This window comes from Hoplias malabaricus, chromosome 2 (assembly GCF_029633855.1).
Source record: "Hoplias malabaricus isolate fHopMal1 chromosome 2, fHopMal1.hap1, whole genome shotgun sequence".
NCBI lineage: Eukaryota > Metazoa > Chordata > Actinopteri > Characiformes > Erythrinidae > Hoplias > Hoplias malabaricus.
The window spans coordinates 47,446,648-47,468,750 of record NC_089801.1 but is presented as its reverse complement, the minus strand read 5'-3'; the positions used below and the strand labels follow the sequence as shown (position 1 = coordinate 47,468,750).

At 40.1% G+C, this 22,103-nt stretch overlaps 1 protein-coding gene across 1 annotated transcript in view; it reads left to right on the top strand.

The window, feature by feature from the left end:
- The window catches only part of chrnb5a (cholinergic receptor, nicotinic, beta 5a), a 106,708-nt gene extending 85,270 nt beyond the window's left edge, over positions 1–21,438 (top strand). The window contains exons 3-8 of the mRNA XM_066658630.1: positions 3,703–3,848; positions 3,943–3,987; positions 6,553–6,662; positions 14,677–15,613; positions 20,993–21,135; positions 21,334–21,438. Coding sequence (XP_066514727.1) covers positions 3,703–3,848; positions 3,943–3,987; positions 6,553–6,662; positions 14,677–15,613; positions 20,993–21,135; positions 21,334–21,349 — 1,397 coding nt within the window. The 3' untranslated portion in view covers positions 21,350–21,438. The remainder of the gene's footprint in view (positions 1–3,702; positions 3,849–3,942; positions 3,988–6,552; positions 6,663–14,676; positions 15,614–20,992; positions 21,136–21,333) is intronic.
- The last annotated feature ends 665 nt before the right edge of the window (positions 21,439–22,103 follow it).

The window sequence follows — 22,103 nt, the reverse complement described above, 5'->3', positions numbered from 1 at the left end:
AAGACAACTCTCCTACCCTGGCAGTGTGTGCTGTGTTCTGAGATTTCTTTCGCTCACCCTTGTTGTATGAGGTGACAGTTCAGCTTCTTTACAGCACCAGGGTCAGCCGCAAGCAGATCGTCAGAAAAGCAGGATTCTTGGTCCAAATCTGACAGCAACAGTTGTTTGTTGTCTTTTAAACAATTGTTGTCTTTTAAAATTTGTTCTTTTGTTCCTGCTTTCGTCGCTGGAAGTTGTTGTTTTTCTGCTGGCAAGTTGTTTCTTGAAAATAGGTGAGGAGACTCAAAAGTAGAGATGAAATTAAGTTTATTGGGTGTGCATGGGTCTCTTCCTAAACAAGTCTGAAACTCTCTCTGTACAATACCCTTTTAAGAATAACACAGTGATCCTCCCACCCTTAACCACACCTAATCAATTACCATAGCAATCAGGTTAACAGAAATGGAGAACCCCTGCTGTGTTGGGGACATCCAGTCTGTCTGCAGCTTGGCCCAAATGGTTGGAACAAAAGGCACCCCATGGTAATTACATTATACAAAGTCACCAAGGTGGTTGCATCCTGAATTATCTTAGAGTTCATGTGAGGAAGAGAGTGTAAGAAAAATTATTTTCAACATTTCCGATTACAAAGCGTTCTCTACTTACCTGTTTGTCTTGAATTCCAGTTACCTACCTTATGCTCGTCTTTCGGTTTTCGTCCTTGTCCTGCCCCTTTAGGCAAACATAACGCATGTCAGGAAGGTACTTCAACGTCTCAGGGAGAACAATCTCTATGTCAAGGGAGAGAAGTGTGAATTTCACCAACAGACGGTTTCATTTTTAGGGTATGTCATAAGTGTGTCTGGTATAATCATGGATGATCATAAAGTTGAAGCTGTTGTTAACTGGCCAGTCCCGAACAATATTAAGGAACTTCAACGTATTTTAAGGTTTTGCCAATTTTTATAGAAGATTCATTAGGAACTTCAGTTCCATCGCGGCACCTCTTACAGCCTTACTTAAAGGAAATTCTCAACGTTTATATTGGTCTCCTCAAGCACAACTGGCTTTTGAGCGTCTTAAAAGAGTCTTTTCTACTGCCCCCATTCTCAAACATCCGGATCCGGAGTATCCCTTTGTGGTCGAGGTAGACGCTTCTGAAACGGGGGTAGGAGCTATCTTATCTCAGCGAAAAGGGGATTCCTCAAAGTTATACCCAATCGCGTTCTATTCTCATAAACTATCTCCCGCGGAGCGTAACTATGGTATTGGGGATAGAGAACTGCTTGCAGTAAAATTAGCCCTAGAAGAATGGCGACATTGGTGGAGGGTTCTTTACACCCCTTTCTGGTGATAACTGATCATAAAAATTTGGAATATCTTCGGACTGCTAAGCGAATGAATTTTCGTCAGGAGAGGTGGTCATTTGTTTTTTTTTTCATGTTTTCTTTGTTTCTATCACTTTCCATCCAGGCAGTAAAAATGTTAAGGCTGATGCTCTGTCCCGCTTATATCAGGGAGACCTTAAGGAGAGGGGGGACAGTGACTTCATCTTACCGTCATCTGTCTCAGTGTCAGTCATTAGATGGGAACTCGATGAACAAATCGAAAATGAAAATAAATTTAAAGAGGTGCCTAGGGAATGTCCAGAAGGTAAAAAGTATGTACAGGCCCCACTCCGAGACAAGTTAATCACTTGGGCGCATTCTTCCCTGTCATCTGGTCACCCGGGTGAGACACGCACCACTCAACTCATCCTTGCTTGGTATTGGTGGGAATCTGTTAGGGCTGATGTACAAAAGTTTATTGCATCATGTTCTGTCTGTGCCCAGTCAAAAACCCCCAAGACACTTCCCGCAGGTAAACTTATGCCCCTACCAGTTCCTGAACGTCCCTGGTCTCACTTAGCTCTGGACTTTGTCACTGATCTGCCCATATCTGAGGGTTATACCACTGTGCTTACAGTAATTGATCGGTTTTCTAGAGGGGTGAAATTTATACCGTTCCCATCACTACCCACTGCTTTCGACACGGCTAAGGCTTTATATACTCATATTTTCCGCAATTTTGGTGTTCCAGAAGATATTTTATCAGACCAAGGTCCGCAATTCACGTCAGGGGTCTGGAAAGCGTTTTTTGAACCTTTAGGGGCTAACATTAGTCTTAGACTTCCGGATATCATCCCCAGAGAAATGGACAATGCGAGCAAATGAATCAAGAACTGGGAAAATACTTACACTTGTACTGTCACAAGTATCCTCAGGACTGGTCTCAGTATCTGGTATGGGCCGAAATTGCTCAAAATTCTCTTGTTAATTCTACCACTGGGCTCACTCCGTTTCAGTGTGTCCTAGGCTATCAACCTCCGTTAGCTTCTTGGACTGCTGCTATCTCAGGAATACCAGCCGTGGATGAATGGATGCGACGCAGTGAGGAAGTTTGGGAGGAAACCCATCAACACATTTCAGAGATTCTGTCTCGATATAAAGAGAGGGCAGATAAGCACCAGTCTTCTACTCCCTCCTACCAGATAGGAGATCGGGTTTGGTTGTCAACGAGAAATATCAGGTTTGAGGGGAGCAGAACAATGTTACTTATAAGTTGGAGCTTCCAAAGTCAACAATGTTACTTATAAGTTGGAGCTTCCTGCTCAATATCGCATCCATAACTCTTTTCATGTCTCTCATCTCAAACCTGTAGTTTCCGGACCCTTGAACGAGGAACTACCAGACGACGTACCATCCACGGCCATGGAACAAGAAGATTCGTCTATTTATGCTGTGCGTGAGATACTGGATTCTCGTAGACGTGGAGGGGTTCTACAATATCTCATTGACTGGGAGGATTATGGCCCTGAAGAACATTCATGGGTACCCGCTAAGGATGTTTGTGATCTGGGCCTTGTGTTAGTGTTTCACTCATGCTATCCCGAGAAGCCGGCTCCGCGTCCAAGGGGTCGTCCCAGAAGATCATCTTCCACTCCTACTCTATCCCGTCCTACGTCTATGTGTAAAAGTAAGCGGCGATCTCTGACCTCAGCACATGCTAATGTCCCTAGCTCGGATACTACTGGTCAGATGGGTGGTCGTCCTCGTTCCAGGCCGCCTCCTATGCCATCGGGGGGGGGTGGGTGGGGGGTGGGGCTACTGTCACGCAGGCCTCTCTGAACTCCAGATCCCAGAATTCATCAGACAATCACATGACACCACACCATTCTCACTCACCAGAATTCTGATCAGGAACACCTGTTTCTCTCTCAATTTAAGCTTCACTCACTCACCAGTCATTGCCGAGTATTGCGTGATTTATTTCCGATTACAAAGCGTTCTCTACTTACCTGTCTGTCTTGAATTCCAGTTACCTACCTTATGCTCGTCTTTCGGTTTTCGTCCTTGTCCTGCCCCTTTGGATTTGTTTGCTCTCTGGTTCATGAACTCTGCCTGGCTTTTCGACTACTCTTTTGGATTATCTCTGATGTACTATTTGTTTCCGGTATTCGACCCTTCTGCCTGGCTTTTTGATTACTCTGTTGGATTATCTCTGAGGTACTGTTTGTTTCTGGTATTCGACCCGTGCTTGTTTTTGTTAACCCCCTGTGGATTGTTGTCAATAAACTCTTTATACTGTTAACCGCAAGTGTCTGCCTTCTGTCTGGTCGTGACACTGGTAATGTGAATGTAGGCTTACTGTTCCAGAAAATTTATGTGTGTGTGTTTGGGTCAGGTTCTCTAGAGGCCGACGCAGAAGAGAGGCTGGTGGAGTTCCTTTTGGGTCCAGAGCGCTACAATAAACTGATCAGACCAGCGGTAAACAAGAGCCAGCAGGTCACCATCGGAATCAAAGTGTCCCTGGCTCAACTCATCAGTGTGGTGAGTACAACACAAGCGTGCACACACACACACACATTACTGAAGTGCTAAACACACTGTCCTAATCCCAGCTTTCTGTTATTGCCCCTTGCAGAACGAGAGGGAGCAGATCATGACCACTAACGTGTGGCTCACTCAGGTGAGATATTTTTCTGCAGCTCATCAGCACTCCAACACTCACTCAGAACCATGCTGAAGGTTGACTCTAATTCAGTTCAGGACCAGAAAATAAGGGAAGTCCAACATATATTCAGAAATGAAGTGTGTTAAGAGGGAATCTCACATTCTTTGCTGTAGTAACGGCTTGTAATGTTTGGGGAATTTTTAGACAAGATAGTGAAACATTAAGAGTGTTTACATGTACTTAAAGGGGACATCTACGATTGTGGTCAGCTACTGTTCTCTCTGGTTTTTCTAGTTACTTTCAGAAGCTCTGCCTCTTTTAAGGTAGAATGGTATGTTCAAGGGAGGGGAAAAAAGATTGATGATTGTACCTGGCTGAAGTTTAGCTCTGTAAGTAACTGAATAACCACATAAACAGTTTTGTAACTTTCTGTAATACAGTTAGCTGTCTCCCAAATTCAGAGACATTTCCACCTTAAGTAATCAAAATAGAGAAAATGTGGAGCAGGGAATGTAAACCATTCTCATGTCTTTTGGTTTGTCCTGGCATCGAACAGTTTTGGGAGAGAGTCCATTTAGTTATGGCCAAAATTTTGGGTTATGATATACCTAGGTCTTGTACGGTGATGTACTTGGGTAATTTCTCAGCCAATATTGTGTTAAGATCAGACAGATATGTGTTTAAAATGTTCTTAGTAGCTTGTAAAGCTATCACGAGACGATGGTAGAAACAAGACCCACCAACACAAGATGAATGGTTGAAGATAGTGAGTGAAATACATGACATGGAACAGTTGACACATATGAAAAGAATGCAAGAGGAACGGAGAAAGAAACGTCAAGAGAAATGGAAGAAATGGACATTGTATAAGCAGCAGGATGAGGACTGAAATGTTGATGTTTTAGGAACAAATTGCAGTACCAATGCCCAGACACAATATTGCCCCCTATTTATTTATTTATTTATTTATTTATTACACTCCCTTCTTTTATTTGTTGGGTCGATTGATATCTTTATATACATTTTCTATATGTACGATTCTTTGGAAAGGAGGAAAAGTAAAAAAAAAAGAGTATTAAAATAAATAATATATACCTGATAAAGAAACAGGACATTGCTGGTAACCAGACATTTATGCACAAATATTTACATTTCTGTATGAAGTGATCGTTAAATGGTGCTCTATGTAGTGGAGGTCACAGACTTGTTTAATATTGTGGTGTTGTGGCTTTAAAAATCTGGGGATTTTGTGTAACAGGTGTGCCCAGTGTTTTAGTGAGCATTATAGAGACAGATGAGATGATTTTATTATGTAAAAGAGCACAAAAGTTCAATTTGTGCTTGTGGTTCAAAGCCTCCAAATATTCATAAGATATTATAATAAAATATCTCAGTAACTTAAACATATTTATGTTTAAGCGTCTAATACATCACCGTAAAGTTAAGCTCAGTCTGGCTGGAAGCCTCAGTGTTTTGCGTTTAAACCGTATTGATGTAAATACCTGAAGGATGCGAGTGTGTCCCATTCTTCTCTTTACGCTCAGACCCCTTGAGCACTTGAACTCCAATGCCCCTTTAGCTCAGCCTTTTATAATTTCAAATCTCATCGAAGTGCACACTTTCACCCTGTAAAGCTTGTACTTCCAGTTTCTAAAACTAAAATGTCCAGTGTGTTGTCATAGATTACGGTAAGTTGCTAAGTTGAAGCACTGACACCTCCCACTGAGAAGTGCTTAGTTCGGAATGGAACTCTGGAACGGAATACTGGAATTTCAGTCCAAGATCCCACCCTCTGTACAATCACATTACAGTCCAAACACACCAGGTTTCCAGGTCCAGATATAATGTTAGATTTTACCCAAAAAACCTCAGGGTCCTTCTAAAAATTTCCATGGCCAGTGATGGAGTAAAGTGAGAGGAAATATAGGCCAATTTTCTCCTGGACAGGTAACAGCAGGTCATTTCTGAGACAAAATAAAATATACAAAAAATTTACAGAGGCCTGTGGATTAAAGGTTTACAGATAATGAATGAATGAATTAGAACATTGTGTTTTTATTTTAACTGAATATCTAAGCTGTTTATTTTTATGCTACACCTTATAGTCTTTCTGTACTTTGTCATGACTTGGACTTCAGCCTAAAGACTCTTGACATGACTTGAACTCTGACCTAGGGACTCATGAATTGACTCTGACTCTGCCTAGTGTACTTCACTTCTACAGAACTGCCATGAAATCAAGTGGGGGGGGGGGCAGTGTGTGAATTTTTCTACCTTCCTCCAAAAGTTATACATAACAGTTCCTGCAGTGCTTTTGAATAACGGTGATTTTGAAGCTGCAGTTTTAAGGTAAAAATACTACCTAGTGTTGCTTTAAAGTACCTCAGGTTTTGAATGAGCCGCTGTCAAAATACTTTTGGTCACATATTTGAACCCTTGGACAGCTGCAATGTTTCTTGTCGTCTCGCAGATGTGATGAGCAGCTGTGCTTCTTTGATAGATTAAAAAAATCATTCTGTTTCTCATACAGTGGTGTTTATTTTATTAATTCTTTTCTCTTTTTTCTTCTATTCTTCACAGGAGTGGAACGACTACAGACTCGTGTGGGACCCAGATGAATATGATGGCATCAAAAAACTCAGAATCCCCTCCCACCACATCTGGCTGCCTGATATAGTCCTCTACAACAAGTATGCCACAGCTGCTTTTTGCAAAATTCCGTCCCTTCACACTCTTGCATTAGGCAGTTATTACATGTAAAATTTCTCAATTAGCAGATTTATTCATAGTTACTTGACTGACTGAGGTAGCTGCACATGAACCTGAGGTCACCCTGTCCATTTCCATAAGTGGGCCATATGACAGAGTGGAGCAGTGGATCAGTGCTCTCTGGAGTGATGGATCTCCAGCTAATACATATGAGATGAGCTGGAACAGTGTTTGTGATCCAGAGCTACCCTTAACATGGCTCAGTACAATCAAATTCTCAACACAGCGTTTCAGTACATAGCCCAATGCCTTCTCTGAGGTATTAATGCATATCTACTGAGACGTTGAGAAGATGTCTTTATTCACATTTATATAACCGGGCTTTCTAAGTTGGAAAGTGCCCTGCGTAGACCACTCTATCACTTTGTTTTTGTTGTGAGCTGCGTATTAACGCCATAAGCCTCCTAATCTTTGGGGGATTTGAGGCATGACACGCAGTGGATTTTTATCCTTTTTTTGTTAGCGCGTGTGTGTATGTGAAACACAATACTCCAAGCAGGCTGTCAGTGTTCCAAAAGACTGACTAATTATGTCATGAAGTTGCCAAAAGCAAGAGAGCAGCCGCCTCACCATGTTGCTGCTCTTTCAGGTTGCCTGGGCTTTTTTAGAACTGCAAAAATCCCAAATGCAAAAAACTATATCACTCATGCATTTCTTGCTATACACCATTTAGGCTTTGCTGTACAACTGGCATTCTCATACTTGCCTTACGCTGATCACTTTACACTGAAAGATCACTGAATTAGGAGCATTTTGTAATTATATACTTAAAGAAAGTAGTCCACCTGTTTCTCTACATACTCTCATGTGCCCATTTCACCTTGCTCTGCAATAGACAAGACCACTGCAAAGCAGTTTTGGATGTTGGATCATTCTCAGTACTGCAGTGACACTGACATGGTGGTGGTGTGTTGGTGGGTTTTTCGCTGGTGTGAGTGGATCAGACACAGCAGTGTCTTAAACACACTTTCCACTCTGTTAGACACACCTACCTCGTTAGCCAACAAAATACAGTATATTTCAACAATATTTATAAATTATTATTATTTAATAATGTTTATTTATTTATATTATTTAATAATTATTTAATAACAATAATTTTTTAATATATAATTTGATGTGGATAAATTAAATAAGTGCTCTGAATAAAACATTCTTTTCTAATTTCAAGTAAAATAATTTAAAAAGACGATGCTTGTCAGAAAATAAATTACAAATGCATATAAACAATAAAATATCTACAGAATTTTACCTGTAAACCATTCCTTTTTGAGCATTCTGATTGATTGCACATATCTGGTTGGCTGAGTAGCACAATGTGTGATAAGCTATTGGAGTTTGTTGAGCCTCTAAACCTATACCATAAACTCTAGAAAAGTTTAATGGCTGATATAAAATTAAATACTCTGTTCAAATAGATCCTAGTAGTTTATTGGTAATAGGCCCTGTTTAGGCTCCAGACCCACAGCGACCCTGAACTGGATAAATGTTTACAGATAATGAATGAATTGAATGAATAAATTACTTAAGTTGCTACAAAACTACACCATTTCAGTTACAAAAGACTTTCTGTGGTAATTCAAACAGCGAATAAACACAAAACAGACATTTTTCCACCAAACATACCATTCCACCTTAAAAGATGCAGAGCTTCTGAATGTAAACAGTAAAAATGTAGAGAGAACTGTGTTTCCCCACAATTGTAGACATTCTCTTTAAATATTACTTTAAAACTGTTAAGGGTAAAGTGTTGAAGCTCCTTCACTGTCAATTCCCATACAATTATCCAACGGACATAAAAGCTCCTCTTAACTAAAACTATTGCTGAGTTTAGAGATTGATGCCAACTGTTTAACCTGGTGAAGTTTGAGACAGAGAGAGTCCTATATATGTTCTCAGCGATGAGCAGATATTAACAGAATACAGATTTGACCATTGTTAGATATACAAAAATCAGCTAGAACCTCACTCAGAACACACAGTGCAACCACACGCTCCCTACAAGTTTACAGCTCCTGAGAGCACTGCACTTTACCATATTTTACCACTTCCATATTCTTCTAAAAGAAATAAAACTCCTCAATCCAGTTAGGTTTTGTTGTATTGTTCACTTCTTTTGTTTTCATTGTATTTATTTTAAAAGCCAAACCCCCAAAACAGTGACATTCAGTTAACAAGGGTGATCAAGGGTTCCCTTCCGGTATGCTAGGCTTTCTCTCTCTCTGCTCACAGCAGAGCAAAAAAGGCATCTGGAGCTTTTTAGACAACGGAGAGACCTCCAAACATTGAAAAGCATCAACCAAGATAAGGATATTGCTCTATTCGTGCTTCATAGGTGGGTAATATTATTTTTCCTTTTTCAAATTAAAGTTTAAATGTTTCCAAATTTGGTGCTAACTGCATGAGAGTAAACGCAACAGTACCTGTGGTATTTCAAACCACATTTCAAGATAAACTTCAGCTACGTACAAACAAGTCCACCCCTCCCCCCAAAACATACCATGCCACCTTAAAAGACACAGAGCTTCTAAACATAAAAAAAACAGAGAACTGCATTACCCCATAATAGACTTTCCCTTTAAGGGGAAAAAACCTAAGGTGTTTTATGCAGCGGGGCACTGGTGAGGATATGACAGCGTCTGTGTCTGGACTGTGATCCCTCTTATAGACTTTTGCCAAACAAACACACAACAAACACCAGTGACATGCGAAATTTGTACTTATTTCTAAACTTGAGCACAGACATGTTAACCGCAGGCAAGGGATTGTTTCTCATTTTAGGATGAATGATTCGTTGGGAAGTGGTCAGACACAGATCTTGACTATGTAAGCCTGTCCCAGTTTTTTGTGGTTGATATATTGTGACAGAGACTATTGCGATAATATATTGTCATTTTAAAAACTATGTTATGCCCCTGCAGTGTTTCCTCTAGTATCTTTGGAGTGCAAAATTAATTAAAAAGCAAAGAAGTATATATACACTACACAATAAAATTTACACACAATTTATTTTCATAAATTCAGTTGCATAGACTGCAGCCTGGCTTAGAGCATGCACTTTTCCATGATTTCTTTTCTAAAAAAGAAACTCTATCATAGATTTTATCATAGGATTAATCACACTTTTCTTTCTTAAGACTGAAGCTTTTAATAAATGGATTTTTAAATGTAAATAGGAAGAAAACTCTCATCACAACACAATTCATATTCAATACTTTTATTAATTGTAACAATATTCTGTGGTAAATTACATGTTAAAATTCTTGTAAATCTTTGTATGGGGAGGAATAAAACAAATGCATAAGTAAGTTAGTGTAGTATACATGACAAACTCAAGGAATAGAGGAATCTTTTTACTTTATTATGATTATCTCAGTGTAGTTTTGATTTCTGAATCTTAATGTACTAAATAAATGTTGGTATCAAACTCATTTGAACACATTAACAAGGAACACATTAGCTTTGACAGCACTATTTTAAAGCTTATATGTTGAATCTAAACAGGCTTCATTCAAACCGAAAGTAACATTCTAAATGTTTTCAACTGTGAAATATCTAATTTAACATTAGTTAGTTTAAACAACATTTCTTTCTCTCCTCACCTCTATTTCTCCCTTTCTCTCTCACGCTCACTTGTTAGGTGTGTAGAATTAGAAGCAGTGCGGTAGGTGTCATTATTCCACTTTCTGTATTCCTCACTCCAAAATAAAAGCCCTCTGCTTTGTAATTTCAGTTTCATGTAATTATTTAAATTCTGATGGAGCGGCTGCAATAATCAAGCAGTGGCAGGCTGCTGCCGCAAAATACACAGAGGAAACTTCACTGTGAAATAAAGATAATTGTTATGCTTAGTACGAGGAGACATAAGTAAGTGTGGGAAAGTTTTTTATGTTATAAGAAAAACAAGGACACAAGACCAAACAACCAAGGGGAGACAAACTGAAACAAACAACTTATAATTTTGAACATACATTTTAATATTAGGACATAAAGTACTGGACATTGTCTTCCTTTTACAGGTCTGAGTGTAACAAGTATGTAACCAGAATACTAATCAAGAGAGAGATAAACGTAGTCCAACACAAATAAGTTTTACACTCAACAAGATAGAAAACTCAAACCTCTGAATTAAGAATACAATAGACCTAGACAAAAGGCAAATCATAAACATGAAGATACACACAGAGACTTAGGGTGTTTTCACACCTATAGTTTGTTTGCTCTAGTCCAATTCAGTTCACAACTTGTGTATACTATGAGTGTTTTCCCATAAGTTTAGTTTGTTTTCAAACAGTGATACATCACCAAAATGCGTTACAACAAACCATGTGAGACTGTTCTCTTCACTTATTGGTCAGAACGTTCTTGTTGCTTTTTGGTCAGAACATTCTTGTTGCTTTTTGGTCAGAACATTCTTGTTGCTTATTGGTCAGAATGTTCTTGTTGCTTATTGGTGAGAATGTTCTTTTCACTTATTGGACATACCTGTATTGGGCGGGAGCAAAAAATATCATACAGAAAAAAGCTCCTGTGTTGTAGAGTCAAGCATGTTTCTGTGCAGTTTAACATGGAGCAACGGCAGCATTTGCACCCAATGAGCACTTGGAGAAAGAAAAACAAAGTAACCATGAGGGGAGAAAAACAGGAAATATACATTCATTCGTTGTTTGCAACCACTTATCCAGTTCAGGGTCACGTTGGGTTCAGAGCCTGGAATGGACGCCAATCCTTCACATGGCAACACACACTCACACATTCATTAACACACTCGGAGGTAACCCACGCGGACACAGGGAGGAAACATCAAACTCCTCACAGGCAGTCACCCACAACCTAAACTAAACTAGTCAGAAACAAAAAGCAGTAGGGCAGACATCTGACAATAATATAATCACATAACAATGCAATTTCACTCATTCTAAAGAGGAATGTACTTTAAGTAAATATGTAGTCATTAAGAATATTCAGAAATTTGAAATGGAATATAAAAAATATTTTAATATCATAAATAAAATAACACTGTTTTCAAACAAATCCATATATAATGTAAATATTGTAACAGGCCTATTAACACGTTTTTGATATATGCATGCAGTTTAAAAGCAGGAATGAGTTTGCCATCGTGAAATAATTGTGGATACAGAGGGCTAGATTTATTCAGAAACACAGTGGTGGTGATTTAGCTGAAACCTAGAATCTGAAAATGTACCAGGGGACATGGAAATGTGTCTGATGCACACATGGATGAAGTAAAATGATTACAGAGTGTGATGATGTTTTAATTCGCTTAAGAGGCGTTTCGGGATGCTCTACAGACTCTACGGGCCGTGTAATCCCTCGCTAAAATAAGTGCTCTGTTTGGGAGCTAATTTTAATTGAACCACTCCATATACAAGTCGTCTGAGGGAAGGAAATCGAGGGTGGATTAGTGATTGATTCATTAATGCGTATTAATCAGACAGTGTGAGACAGCTGGCGTTTTTACCACAAGTGCCAAAGCAGAGGATGGTGAATATCTACATAAGGTCTGTAAATGTACTAAATGGATCAATATCTGTTATATTAAGCCCAGTCAAATGTTCTGAGACTGTTTTACCCTACTGAGCTGTATTTGCTGCTGTTCTAAATGTGTTAGTATACTCAATCCAAAGGCTTATGAGCCTAAGTTTGTTAAATTTGATACTAGAGTCTGGGCAGTAGAGGCCTGAGGCGGAGACTGACCGCTTTCAATGTAGATCTGCCCCCTTCTTACAGGGCTCAGAGGGTCTCAGACTATGGTCCTGGTAGCGCAGGAACAGAATGAATTGTTTACAAACTTATTTTAATTTTCTCAAACCTCGTATTATGTGCCTGTGAGAATTTTTAATTCCACTTTAAACAGTGCAGCATTTAAAATGAAATGCATCATACTCTCAGGGTAATGTCTTCTCCATTAAAGGTAGAATGGAAAATTCTGTAGGTACCTACATTTAATATGTACAATTTTTAAGGTGGAATTAAACATTTTACAGGCCACAGTGCAATCACACTGAACAATCACTTGATTAGGAACACCTACCATGTATCTCCTCTCATTGCCTATATATTTTTTTCAGTCCACCTGTTTCTCTGCATACTTTATTATCCCTATGTCACCCTGCTCTTCAATGGTCAGGACGCCCACAGAGCAGATTTGATTTGGGTGGTGGATCATTCTCAGGGCTGCAGTGACAGTGAGTTGGTGGTGGTATGTCAGCATGTGTAGCGCTGGTACTAGTGGACCAGACAAAGCAGTGCTGCTGGATTTTGTAAACACTGTATCCACTCACTGTCCATTCTGTTAGACACACCTACATCACTAGTGCATTTTGTAGTTAAAAAGTCAAAGAGAGTAACCCATCTGTTGCTGCAGAGTTTGCATTGGTCATCCTCTAGTCCTTCTAGCCATTAAAAACTCCAGCAACACTGATGTGTCTGCTCCACTTGTAACAGCACAACACACACTAACACGCCACCACCATATCAGTGTCACTGCAGCACAGAGAATGATCCACCACCCAAATCATACCTGCTCTGTATGGTGAAATGGGGATAAAAATGTATGCAGAGAAACAGGTGGACTACAGTCTGTAATTGTAGAACTACATAAAATGGACAGTGAATATAGACTGAAGGTAGGTGTTCCAAATCCAGTGATCGATCAGTGTATTTCACCATTTAAGGTGGAGAAGTGCTGCTATATATATAGAGAGAGAGACATTTACAGACACTGGGGTATCCTAAACACACTCAAAAGGTTTCAAGCATGCAAACAGACTGGAGAGCAGCAAATGGTGAGGAAACATCCTAAGAATTTTATTTTAATGTGAATGTTGCCTTTAAGTGAAACGTCTGAGGGATTTTATGCAACTCACTTAAGTAGTTCCCTTAAAGGCAGCTTCTGCGCTTGTGGGGAAACATTGTTCTCTGATTTGTTTATACTCAGAAGCTCTGCACCTTTTAAGGTGGAACAATGTGTTTGAGGAGAAAAACTACTTGTTTGTATGAGGCAGAAGTTTAACTTGTCTATACGTTTTTATACCTTGTTTGAATTACCACAGAAATTCATTGGCAACTCAAGTTGTTTTGTTTTGTAGCACTTTCGGTTTGTGTTTACTATCATGCAGTTTGCTCTTCTGAATTAAGAGTCAGCTTCATCTACACCAACAATAAGTTAATATTACCGACCTATGGAGTAAAAATAGAGCAATATTCTCAAATGGCTTCCTGCTTTTCAACATTTGGAGGGCTCTTCATTTTATTTTTCAGGATCAGAGAGAAAAAGCCTAGCATACCAGACAGACACTTTTTTCCCCCTATTTACAGACACTGGGTTTAGACTTAAATGGAACATCTACGATTGTGAGTAAACAGTTCTCTGTGGTTGTTCAGAAGCTAAGGGGGGGGGGGATTACCACAGAAACTCATTTGTAATTTAAGTTGTTTAGTTTTGTAGTTTATTCAGTAATGAAATCTGGAGACATTTCCACATTATGTTATCTGAAACAGCAAAAATATGTCTATATTACCCACCTATGGAGCAGGAATAGCACATTCCTCATTTTGAGTTGTGATTTTCAACATATGGAATTCTCTCCTTTGTCTAAAAATACTCCAGATGCGTTTGCCATGAGCAGAGAGGGAGAGAGAAAGCCTAGCATACCAAGACCGTTAGCTATTTTACTCATTTACAGACACAGGGGTTTTATAAACTCATTAGTTGGTTTGGCAGTTATTAGAAATTATTTATAATAGCTGTGGCTGTACCATTTCCAAAAATGCAAATATTAGGCCTGGCCATTGTATTGGTCAAGCAACAAATATCAATATCAAAGAGCTCAGATTAGGAGTGGGGACAAATATCTTAATTGAAACCCTGCGTGGTCAAATCCTTTGTTGTTTACTCTTTTCTCTCAGTGCGGATGGCGTGTACGAGGTGTCCTTCTACAGCAATGCCATCGTGTCCAACACAGGTGACATCTTCTGGCTCCCGCCGGCCATCTACCGGAGTGCCTGTGCCATCGAAGTGCGCAACTTCCCCTTTGACCAGCAGAACTGCACGCTCAAGTTCCGCTCCTGGACGTACGACCGCACAGAGCTGGACCTGGTGCTGACCTCTGATTTCGCCAGCCGGGACGACTACACCCCGAGTGGTGAGTGGGACATCGTCTCGCTGCCAGGTCGCAAGAATGAGGACCCAAACGATGCCACGTACATGGATGTGACTTACGACTTTGTCATCAAGCGGAAGCCCCTTTTCTACACCATAAACCTCATCATCCCCTGTGTCCTTATCACCTCACTGGCCATCCTGGTCTTCTATCTGCCATCTGACTGCGGTGAAAAAATGACCCTCTGCATCTCCGTCCTCCTGGCTCTTACTGTCTTCTTGCTGCTCATCTCCAAGATTGTCCCCCCTACTTCGCTTGCTGTACCCCTCATCGGAAAGTACCTGATGTTCACCATGGTCCTGGTCACCTTCTCCATTGTCACCAGCGTCTGCGTCCTCAACGTCCACCACCGCTCACCCTCTACACACAGAATGCCCGAGTGGGTGAAAAGAGTTTTCCTGAGACGCCTCCCTGTGTTCCTGCTCATGCGGAGACCCGGCAGCTCCAACGTCCGGGAAAGATTCAGGCGGAAGCATCAGCGCAAGTCCTTCTCCAGCGGTCCAACAGATGACTCTTTCGTCCTGGGAGATGAACCTGGCAGGGCCTGGAGGCTCGGAGACCTTCCCGAGGGTTCTGAGTTCAGACAGAGGGTGCGGCTCAGGCGAGACCCTGAAGTGGACGAGGCCATCGAAGGGGTTCGGTTCATCGCTGAACACATGAAGATAGAGGATGATGATGAAGGGGTGAGGCTCTGATATATCCTGTATGTGTCAGCGGTTCTGGGAATGCTTTACTCTAGATGTTGAAACATTGCTGTGAGAGTTTGATCAGGTCAGGTATTGAGGTTGTTGAGTAAGATCATGAAAACCACCCCAACTCATTCCAGATGCAGATGCAGTTCCACTGCTCCACAGACCAGTCCTGGGGGCCTTATACCTCTCTCGTTAGTTATAGCCGATCCACGATTTTTCAGGTCTGGCTGGATTCCAATATTGCAGATACCATTGTGTCAGTGCTGTGTATTATCTTGATGGCAGATTATACCTCTGCATAACCTAGTCAAACCAAAAGATAATGTTCTGTGCTCACTCAGACCCCATCCACGTGTATCCAGATATCTTTAGAAAAATCTACCTCAAAAATCATTGTCAACAGCAAGTGGTTTTTGAAAATGTCCTCATTGACATGAGAAGACAACAGGATATTTTCCTCTTCATTCTCTGTTTTAATTATTACAACAGTGGTCATTAAACTACAGTGTACATGCAGATAGCACTAGATCATAACCTATGAATAAATATAATGATAATATATTTTGATGTCTTAAAAAGGTACTACTGGCCCCCTACTGGCCCGGCATGGTAATGCAACCATTTTTGTATTCATCTGGATGGGGATATTTTCAAAACAGAGGGAGGAATTCTCCATTTTTAAAAATATCAGGATCCTTGTAGACGGGTCCCCATTTTACATTAAAAACAACTATACTGACAAATGAGTTTTCAAAAATATCCACTTTGGGGTGTTTTCAGTGACCTTGTGTACAGGAGTCACACAGACAACAATCTTTATTTTAAAAACTGAAGTTGCTATGGGTTCAGGGTAAGATGTGGAATGGAATGTGTCTTATTATCTTACATTGTTACAGCCTGTCCATGGTCCAGCGCAAGCTACAGACTGGAATATGTATCTGCAAGTGGGTTGGCCCTGTCTGTCTGATATGTGATCAGTGTGTTAAAGATGTCATTGTCTGACCCAATACTGACATAGGATCAGATTGCGCTCATCTCCACATCTCATACCCAACTCTTGGCATTGGGAGTGGTCTTAAGCTAAGATAATTTTTTTTAATCATCTTAATTTAACATGTTCATTTTACTGCTTCTTAAAATCCTTGAGGTAGGACTGTATGGCCAAATATGTGTATCACAATATTATTTTTTTTTAATTCTGGAGGTTTCAGGGTATAGCACTGTATTATTTTTTGTATATGTTTGTATATGGCTTGTTCATGTGTCAGGAGTACATAGAATATAAAATAATTACATGTATGTTATGAAGGCTTTTGCTTGGTTGGGCAGAATGACAGAATATGAAGAAATCAAACCAGGCTTATATTTACTACAAAAATAGGTGTTAAAAAAGCGCATGTATATGTAACACATAAGATTCTTATTGTGCAACAGCAGTGGTCGTTTATCCTGCCAACATTTCAGGCACATTTTAAATTGTAGACTTCTACTGGTCACAGTGTAAAACTCTGCCAAAATCAACACTGTAATCGTTGGGAATTGTAAAATGCACTGTTTCTGGCCCTGGCCCCAAAAGTATACCTACGCGCCGCTTCCTGATGACTAGAGTTTTTGGGTGTAAAAGACAGTGTTCTGCTCTCCCAGTGCACTGTGACCTGCACACTGCGTGTGTGTGCATGAGCCTCTGCAGTTTCATTTTGGGTTTAGCCCTGCCCTGACTGGCTAGATACAGGATTGCATTTGTGCTGTATGTGCTGTGTCAAATTCCTGCATGTTTGTTTATTATTTTTGTAACAGGTTAATAGTTTAGTACATTTAAATCTTGGTTAATTTGTTATATCATTGTTTTTCTTGTGAGATTCCCAATAAGTTTGATGTGTCACATGACCCTCTTCCCCTTGAAAAAACAAAAGTTGGATCCAAAATGTCCGACTTCAAAATGGCCACCATGGTCACCACCCATCTTGAAAAGTTTCCCCCCTCCCATATACTAATGTGCCACAAACAGGAAGTTAATATCACCAACCATTCCCATTTTATTAAGGTGTATCCATATAAATGGCCCATGCTGTATTTTATTTTACAGTGTTAGTAATGGGGCGGCACGTTGGTGCAGCAGGTAGTGTCGCAGTCACACAGCTCCAGAGACCTGGAGGTTGTGGGTTTGAGTCCTGCTCCAGGTGAGGAGTTTGGTGTTTTCTCCCTGTGTACACGTGGGTTTCTTCCGGGTGCTCCGGTTCCTTCCCACAATCCAAAAAACACACGTTGGTAGGTGGATTGGCAACTCAAAAGTGTCCATAGGTGTGAGTGTGTGAATGAATAAGTGAGTGTGTGTGTGTTGCCCTGTGAAGGACTGCCGCCCCCTCCAGGGTGTATTCCCGCCTTGCACTCTTGTGCTTACAGATAATAAATGAATGAATGTTAGTAATGTTTTAGTCAGCCCTGCTGCCTTAAGTCTCGCACAGTGAGGTAAGCAGTTTATTAATTCAACAATGTTATCAGATTGGTATCAAATATTGTTACCCATTTTTTATGTATCATATGGGATTTGAAAAAAATGTCAGATCAGTGCTCCTCTAATTTTTTATGATTAAACAAAATTATTCATTATCGGGGAAGGGTAATCAATAGGATTGACATCGGACCCATGATATTTTCTTTGTGGATTTGACTCATTTGCACTTTATGTTCATGTATATTATGTTTTGATATTAAACATGTAAATATTGTATAGTAGTGGACATCTGATGTATTCTGTCTGCATTCTTTAGAAGGATGTCCTTTAAATACTGTAACAGTGTTACAAAAGTTTATATTGTGATAAATATAGGCACTGATAAGTATAGAAAAATGTAAGATAACCGAATGCAATCAGATCCTCACAGCAGTGTGTAATGTCCCAGCAGTGTTAAAGCCTCTCTAGAAGAGGAGAGACTGTAACTGCAGTAGAAGCAATCGAAACCAGTTACTAATACTCTTGATTTCAGAAGAAATATAGGAAATGCAGGTCTTCCAAACACCAGTGATTCTGTTAGACAGCAAACTAGAGGTGGGCGATACCTGGACTTTTGGTATCGATCCGATACCAAGTAAATACAGGGCCAGTATCGCCGATATTGATAACGATACCGCTAGTCTTTACCATGTGCAGGTGCCGAAGCGCCTGCTCTGTGCTGACTCACCCATATGGCGTTATTTTTGTGCCACGATTCTGCACGCGCGCTGATATTTTTGAGCGAGCAAGAAGGTTTCTGCGTGTGTGGTGTTTCTGCCCTCTGAGGGTTTTTTTTTTTTTTTTTGTGTGTGTGTGTGTGTAAAACTCAGGAGGGTTGCTCAGGTGGGTTGATTTAAACCTGCCTTCCTCTCTCTATATGAACAGTTTTTGAAATGCAGTATTAAGCTTCTTTTAGAAAATTATTTACTGGTCTCCGACCTGTATGTCCTTCCCACTTGGCGGTCAAGCCATCCAATCAGAAATTACCTTTGTCATTTGACATTTCTGATTGGCTGAAACAGAGGCACATTGTAATGGCTGGAAGTGTGGAGCGAGCGCGCGGGTCAGAGACATCGCGCTTAGGACAGGAGAGCAAGATGTGCAAGTTGTAGTGTGAGTTCAAGAAACCTTGCTTGCTCAAAATATTAGCGCGCGCGGAAACCTTCTTGCTTGCTCAAAAATATCCTTGCGCGCGTACAGAATGGTGGCACAAAAATAACGACATACACCCACAGACTTTAACGGGAGAGCAGAGGGAGAGAAAAAAAGCTTGAGTATCAATCTTTTTCCACGAGTATTGAACAATACCAATACCAGCGTTGGAATCGATATTTGGATCGATCTGCCCACCTCCACAGCAAACTGCTAGACTGTTGCTGCTTTGGTAGTTTTTATTTTTAGAACATTTACAAGTTTTTTTTTTAAGCTTGAAGAGGCTCATAAAGGCACCACAATCAGAACAGGTTTATTAATTTTTGTTTTCCATATGATTTTTGGTATGTAAAAAGAAAACGTATTAGGTATCTTAGATTACTATTATTTCTCTGCTCTTCTGCCGGACTGTGAGAGTTATTCATATACAGATCATATACAAGCTTCAGTAATCATCTTATTTCACTCATGTTTTGTTTTGGTGTTTATACTACAGATAAAAGCCACATATACCTTTATCTCAGTAATTCTTTATTCCCCTCTTGTTGATCCTACTGTCCCTGCGCTCTGAGAGTGGAACAGATTCTTGAAGGATAATGTTTTATAACAACTGTCTGCAAAATGTTTTCTCTGGTTTGGCTTAATCAAGTTTAATCGTACTTTTCAATGTCCTCTCTACAGCGAAGACGAGGCCAAATACCAAATGGCTCTCTATACACTCCGTAGGGCAGAGCTGGTCATAAAAGACTGTTAGGTTCACGTTTTCTTGTTGAATTAGTGTCTAATTACTGGGTGCAACATTATTAGATTGGCTATTTGTAATGTGCACTATGTAGGGAGTATGGCACTATTTTGGGTAGTAGTTTCCTCTACTGATTGACAGAGGAACAGAGCTCTGTTTACAAACATGACATGGATAAATGGGTCAGGGATACATACCTATGTCTCTTTAATTTTAGTGTCTAAATGAGGACTACAAGTGTTGACAGAAACAATAATTTAAATATAAGTATTGAGTTGTGTGTTTCAGTCATGAATAGGTCCCCAATATGGCGACTACTCTACCCTGCAACTCATGGATAAAATTATATATAATTACCATCAATGCAAAACATGAGTACAGTAAATAGATTATATACAGACAGAAGTGTGCCTAGGGTTTATAAACATTGTTTCCACTCAATGTCCACTCTGCTAGACACACCTATCTAGTTGGTCCACTTGTTGATATAAAGTCTGAAACAGTAGCTCTGTTGATGCACAGTTTGTGTTGGTTGCCCTCTAGTTTTTCATCAGTGGACACAGAACACTTTTGGCTTGATATATTTGTTTGGTGAACTGTTCTCATTCCAGCAGTGACACTAAGGGCTTTCAAAACTCAAGTAGCCCTGCTGTGTCTGATCCCCTCATATCAGCACAACACACAGTGTCACTGCAGCCCTGAGAATGATCAACCACCCAAATTATACATGCTCTATGGGATTCCTGACCATGATGGTTTGTTGCATAAACAGGCTCATTTCTTTCCTGATACTAATCATTAATTGAGACTTTTCTGACTTTGCTGCAGTGGAGTTTGTAACATTGCTGTGAGGATTTGGTGGCATACCGCTACATAAGCATTTATAAGTTACTGATTATATTGGACGATTAGTTCTGAATCACAATGTATGCTTCAGTTACATTAACTTGGATGTGTGTGTGTGTGTGTTTTTATTTTGTAGATTATCGAAGACTGGAAGTATGTAGCAATGGTGATAGACCGTTTGTTCCTGTGGGTTTTTATCCTGGTGTGTGTGACAGGAACACTCGGCCTCTTTGTCCAGCCGCTTTTCCAAAGCTACAACACTCCCGTAGCGAAGGACGAGTGAGTCACACTGCTTTCTTTTCTCTCCTTTCTTTTCTTCTCTTCCTTACTTATGTTTGAACAAGCAGCCACCACTGTGTGCCGTTCTTTTGAATTTACAGATTTCAACCTTCAAGTAGCAAACCATTTACCCCGTCTTCATTCTTTTTCATGCAGTTTTCTTTATTTTTTTATACCTTTTTTCTTTTTCTTCTTTAGCTTTGGTGATTTCTAATCCTGCACTGGTTTACCTCAAGAAGATCAGAACCTAACCCTGCAGCAATAAGTCCAAGTATTTAAATTCAAAGACTGACACATGCCAAGCTCAAGAGTTGTGCAGTTGGAAATATGCAAAATCTCTCTCTGTATCACTCTGATGTGTTTTATTTATTTATTTATTTTATTTTTATTTTTTGCTGTTAAATTTGAATTAAGCTGTATGTTATATTTCTGAGAGGCTGCAAATACCTTAAAGGAGACATCAGGAATTTCTTACCCTGCTGTCACGCCTTCGTCCTGTCAGTCTGTTGTCCCGGCCATGTGCTTTATTTGCACATGGCTCTGTTTTGTTTATGTTCAAGTCTCCGCCTTTGTTCCGCCTCCTCGTCCGTGTCATGTGTTAACCCGTCCTCCTTGTTATCTGTCCAGGTGTGTCTCGTTTGTGTCTGTATTTAAGCCCTCTTGTTTCACGTCATGTTTGTCGTTCATTTCACTTCATTATGTATTGTTCTCCGGTCTTGTCATGTCGCGTCGTTTATCTCTCGTTTCTAGTCAAGTCATGTTTGTTTCCTAGTTTTGTCGTTTAGTGTATTTTCTGTCTCAGTATTTTATGTCCTCGTCTTGTAGTTCCCTTTGTAGTTTGCCTGTGTTTTGTTATATCTTTGGTTATTAAATATATCCCGTGTTTTAGCGAATGCGTCCGCCTCCTTCAATCCGCCCCTCGCTCCTGACAGAATGAACGACCCTCAGGACGCAGCTAGCGCGGACTA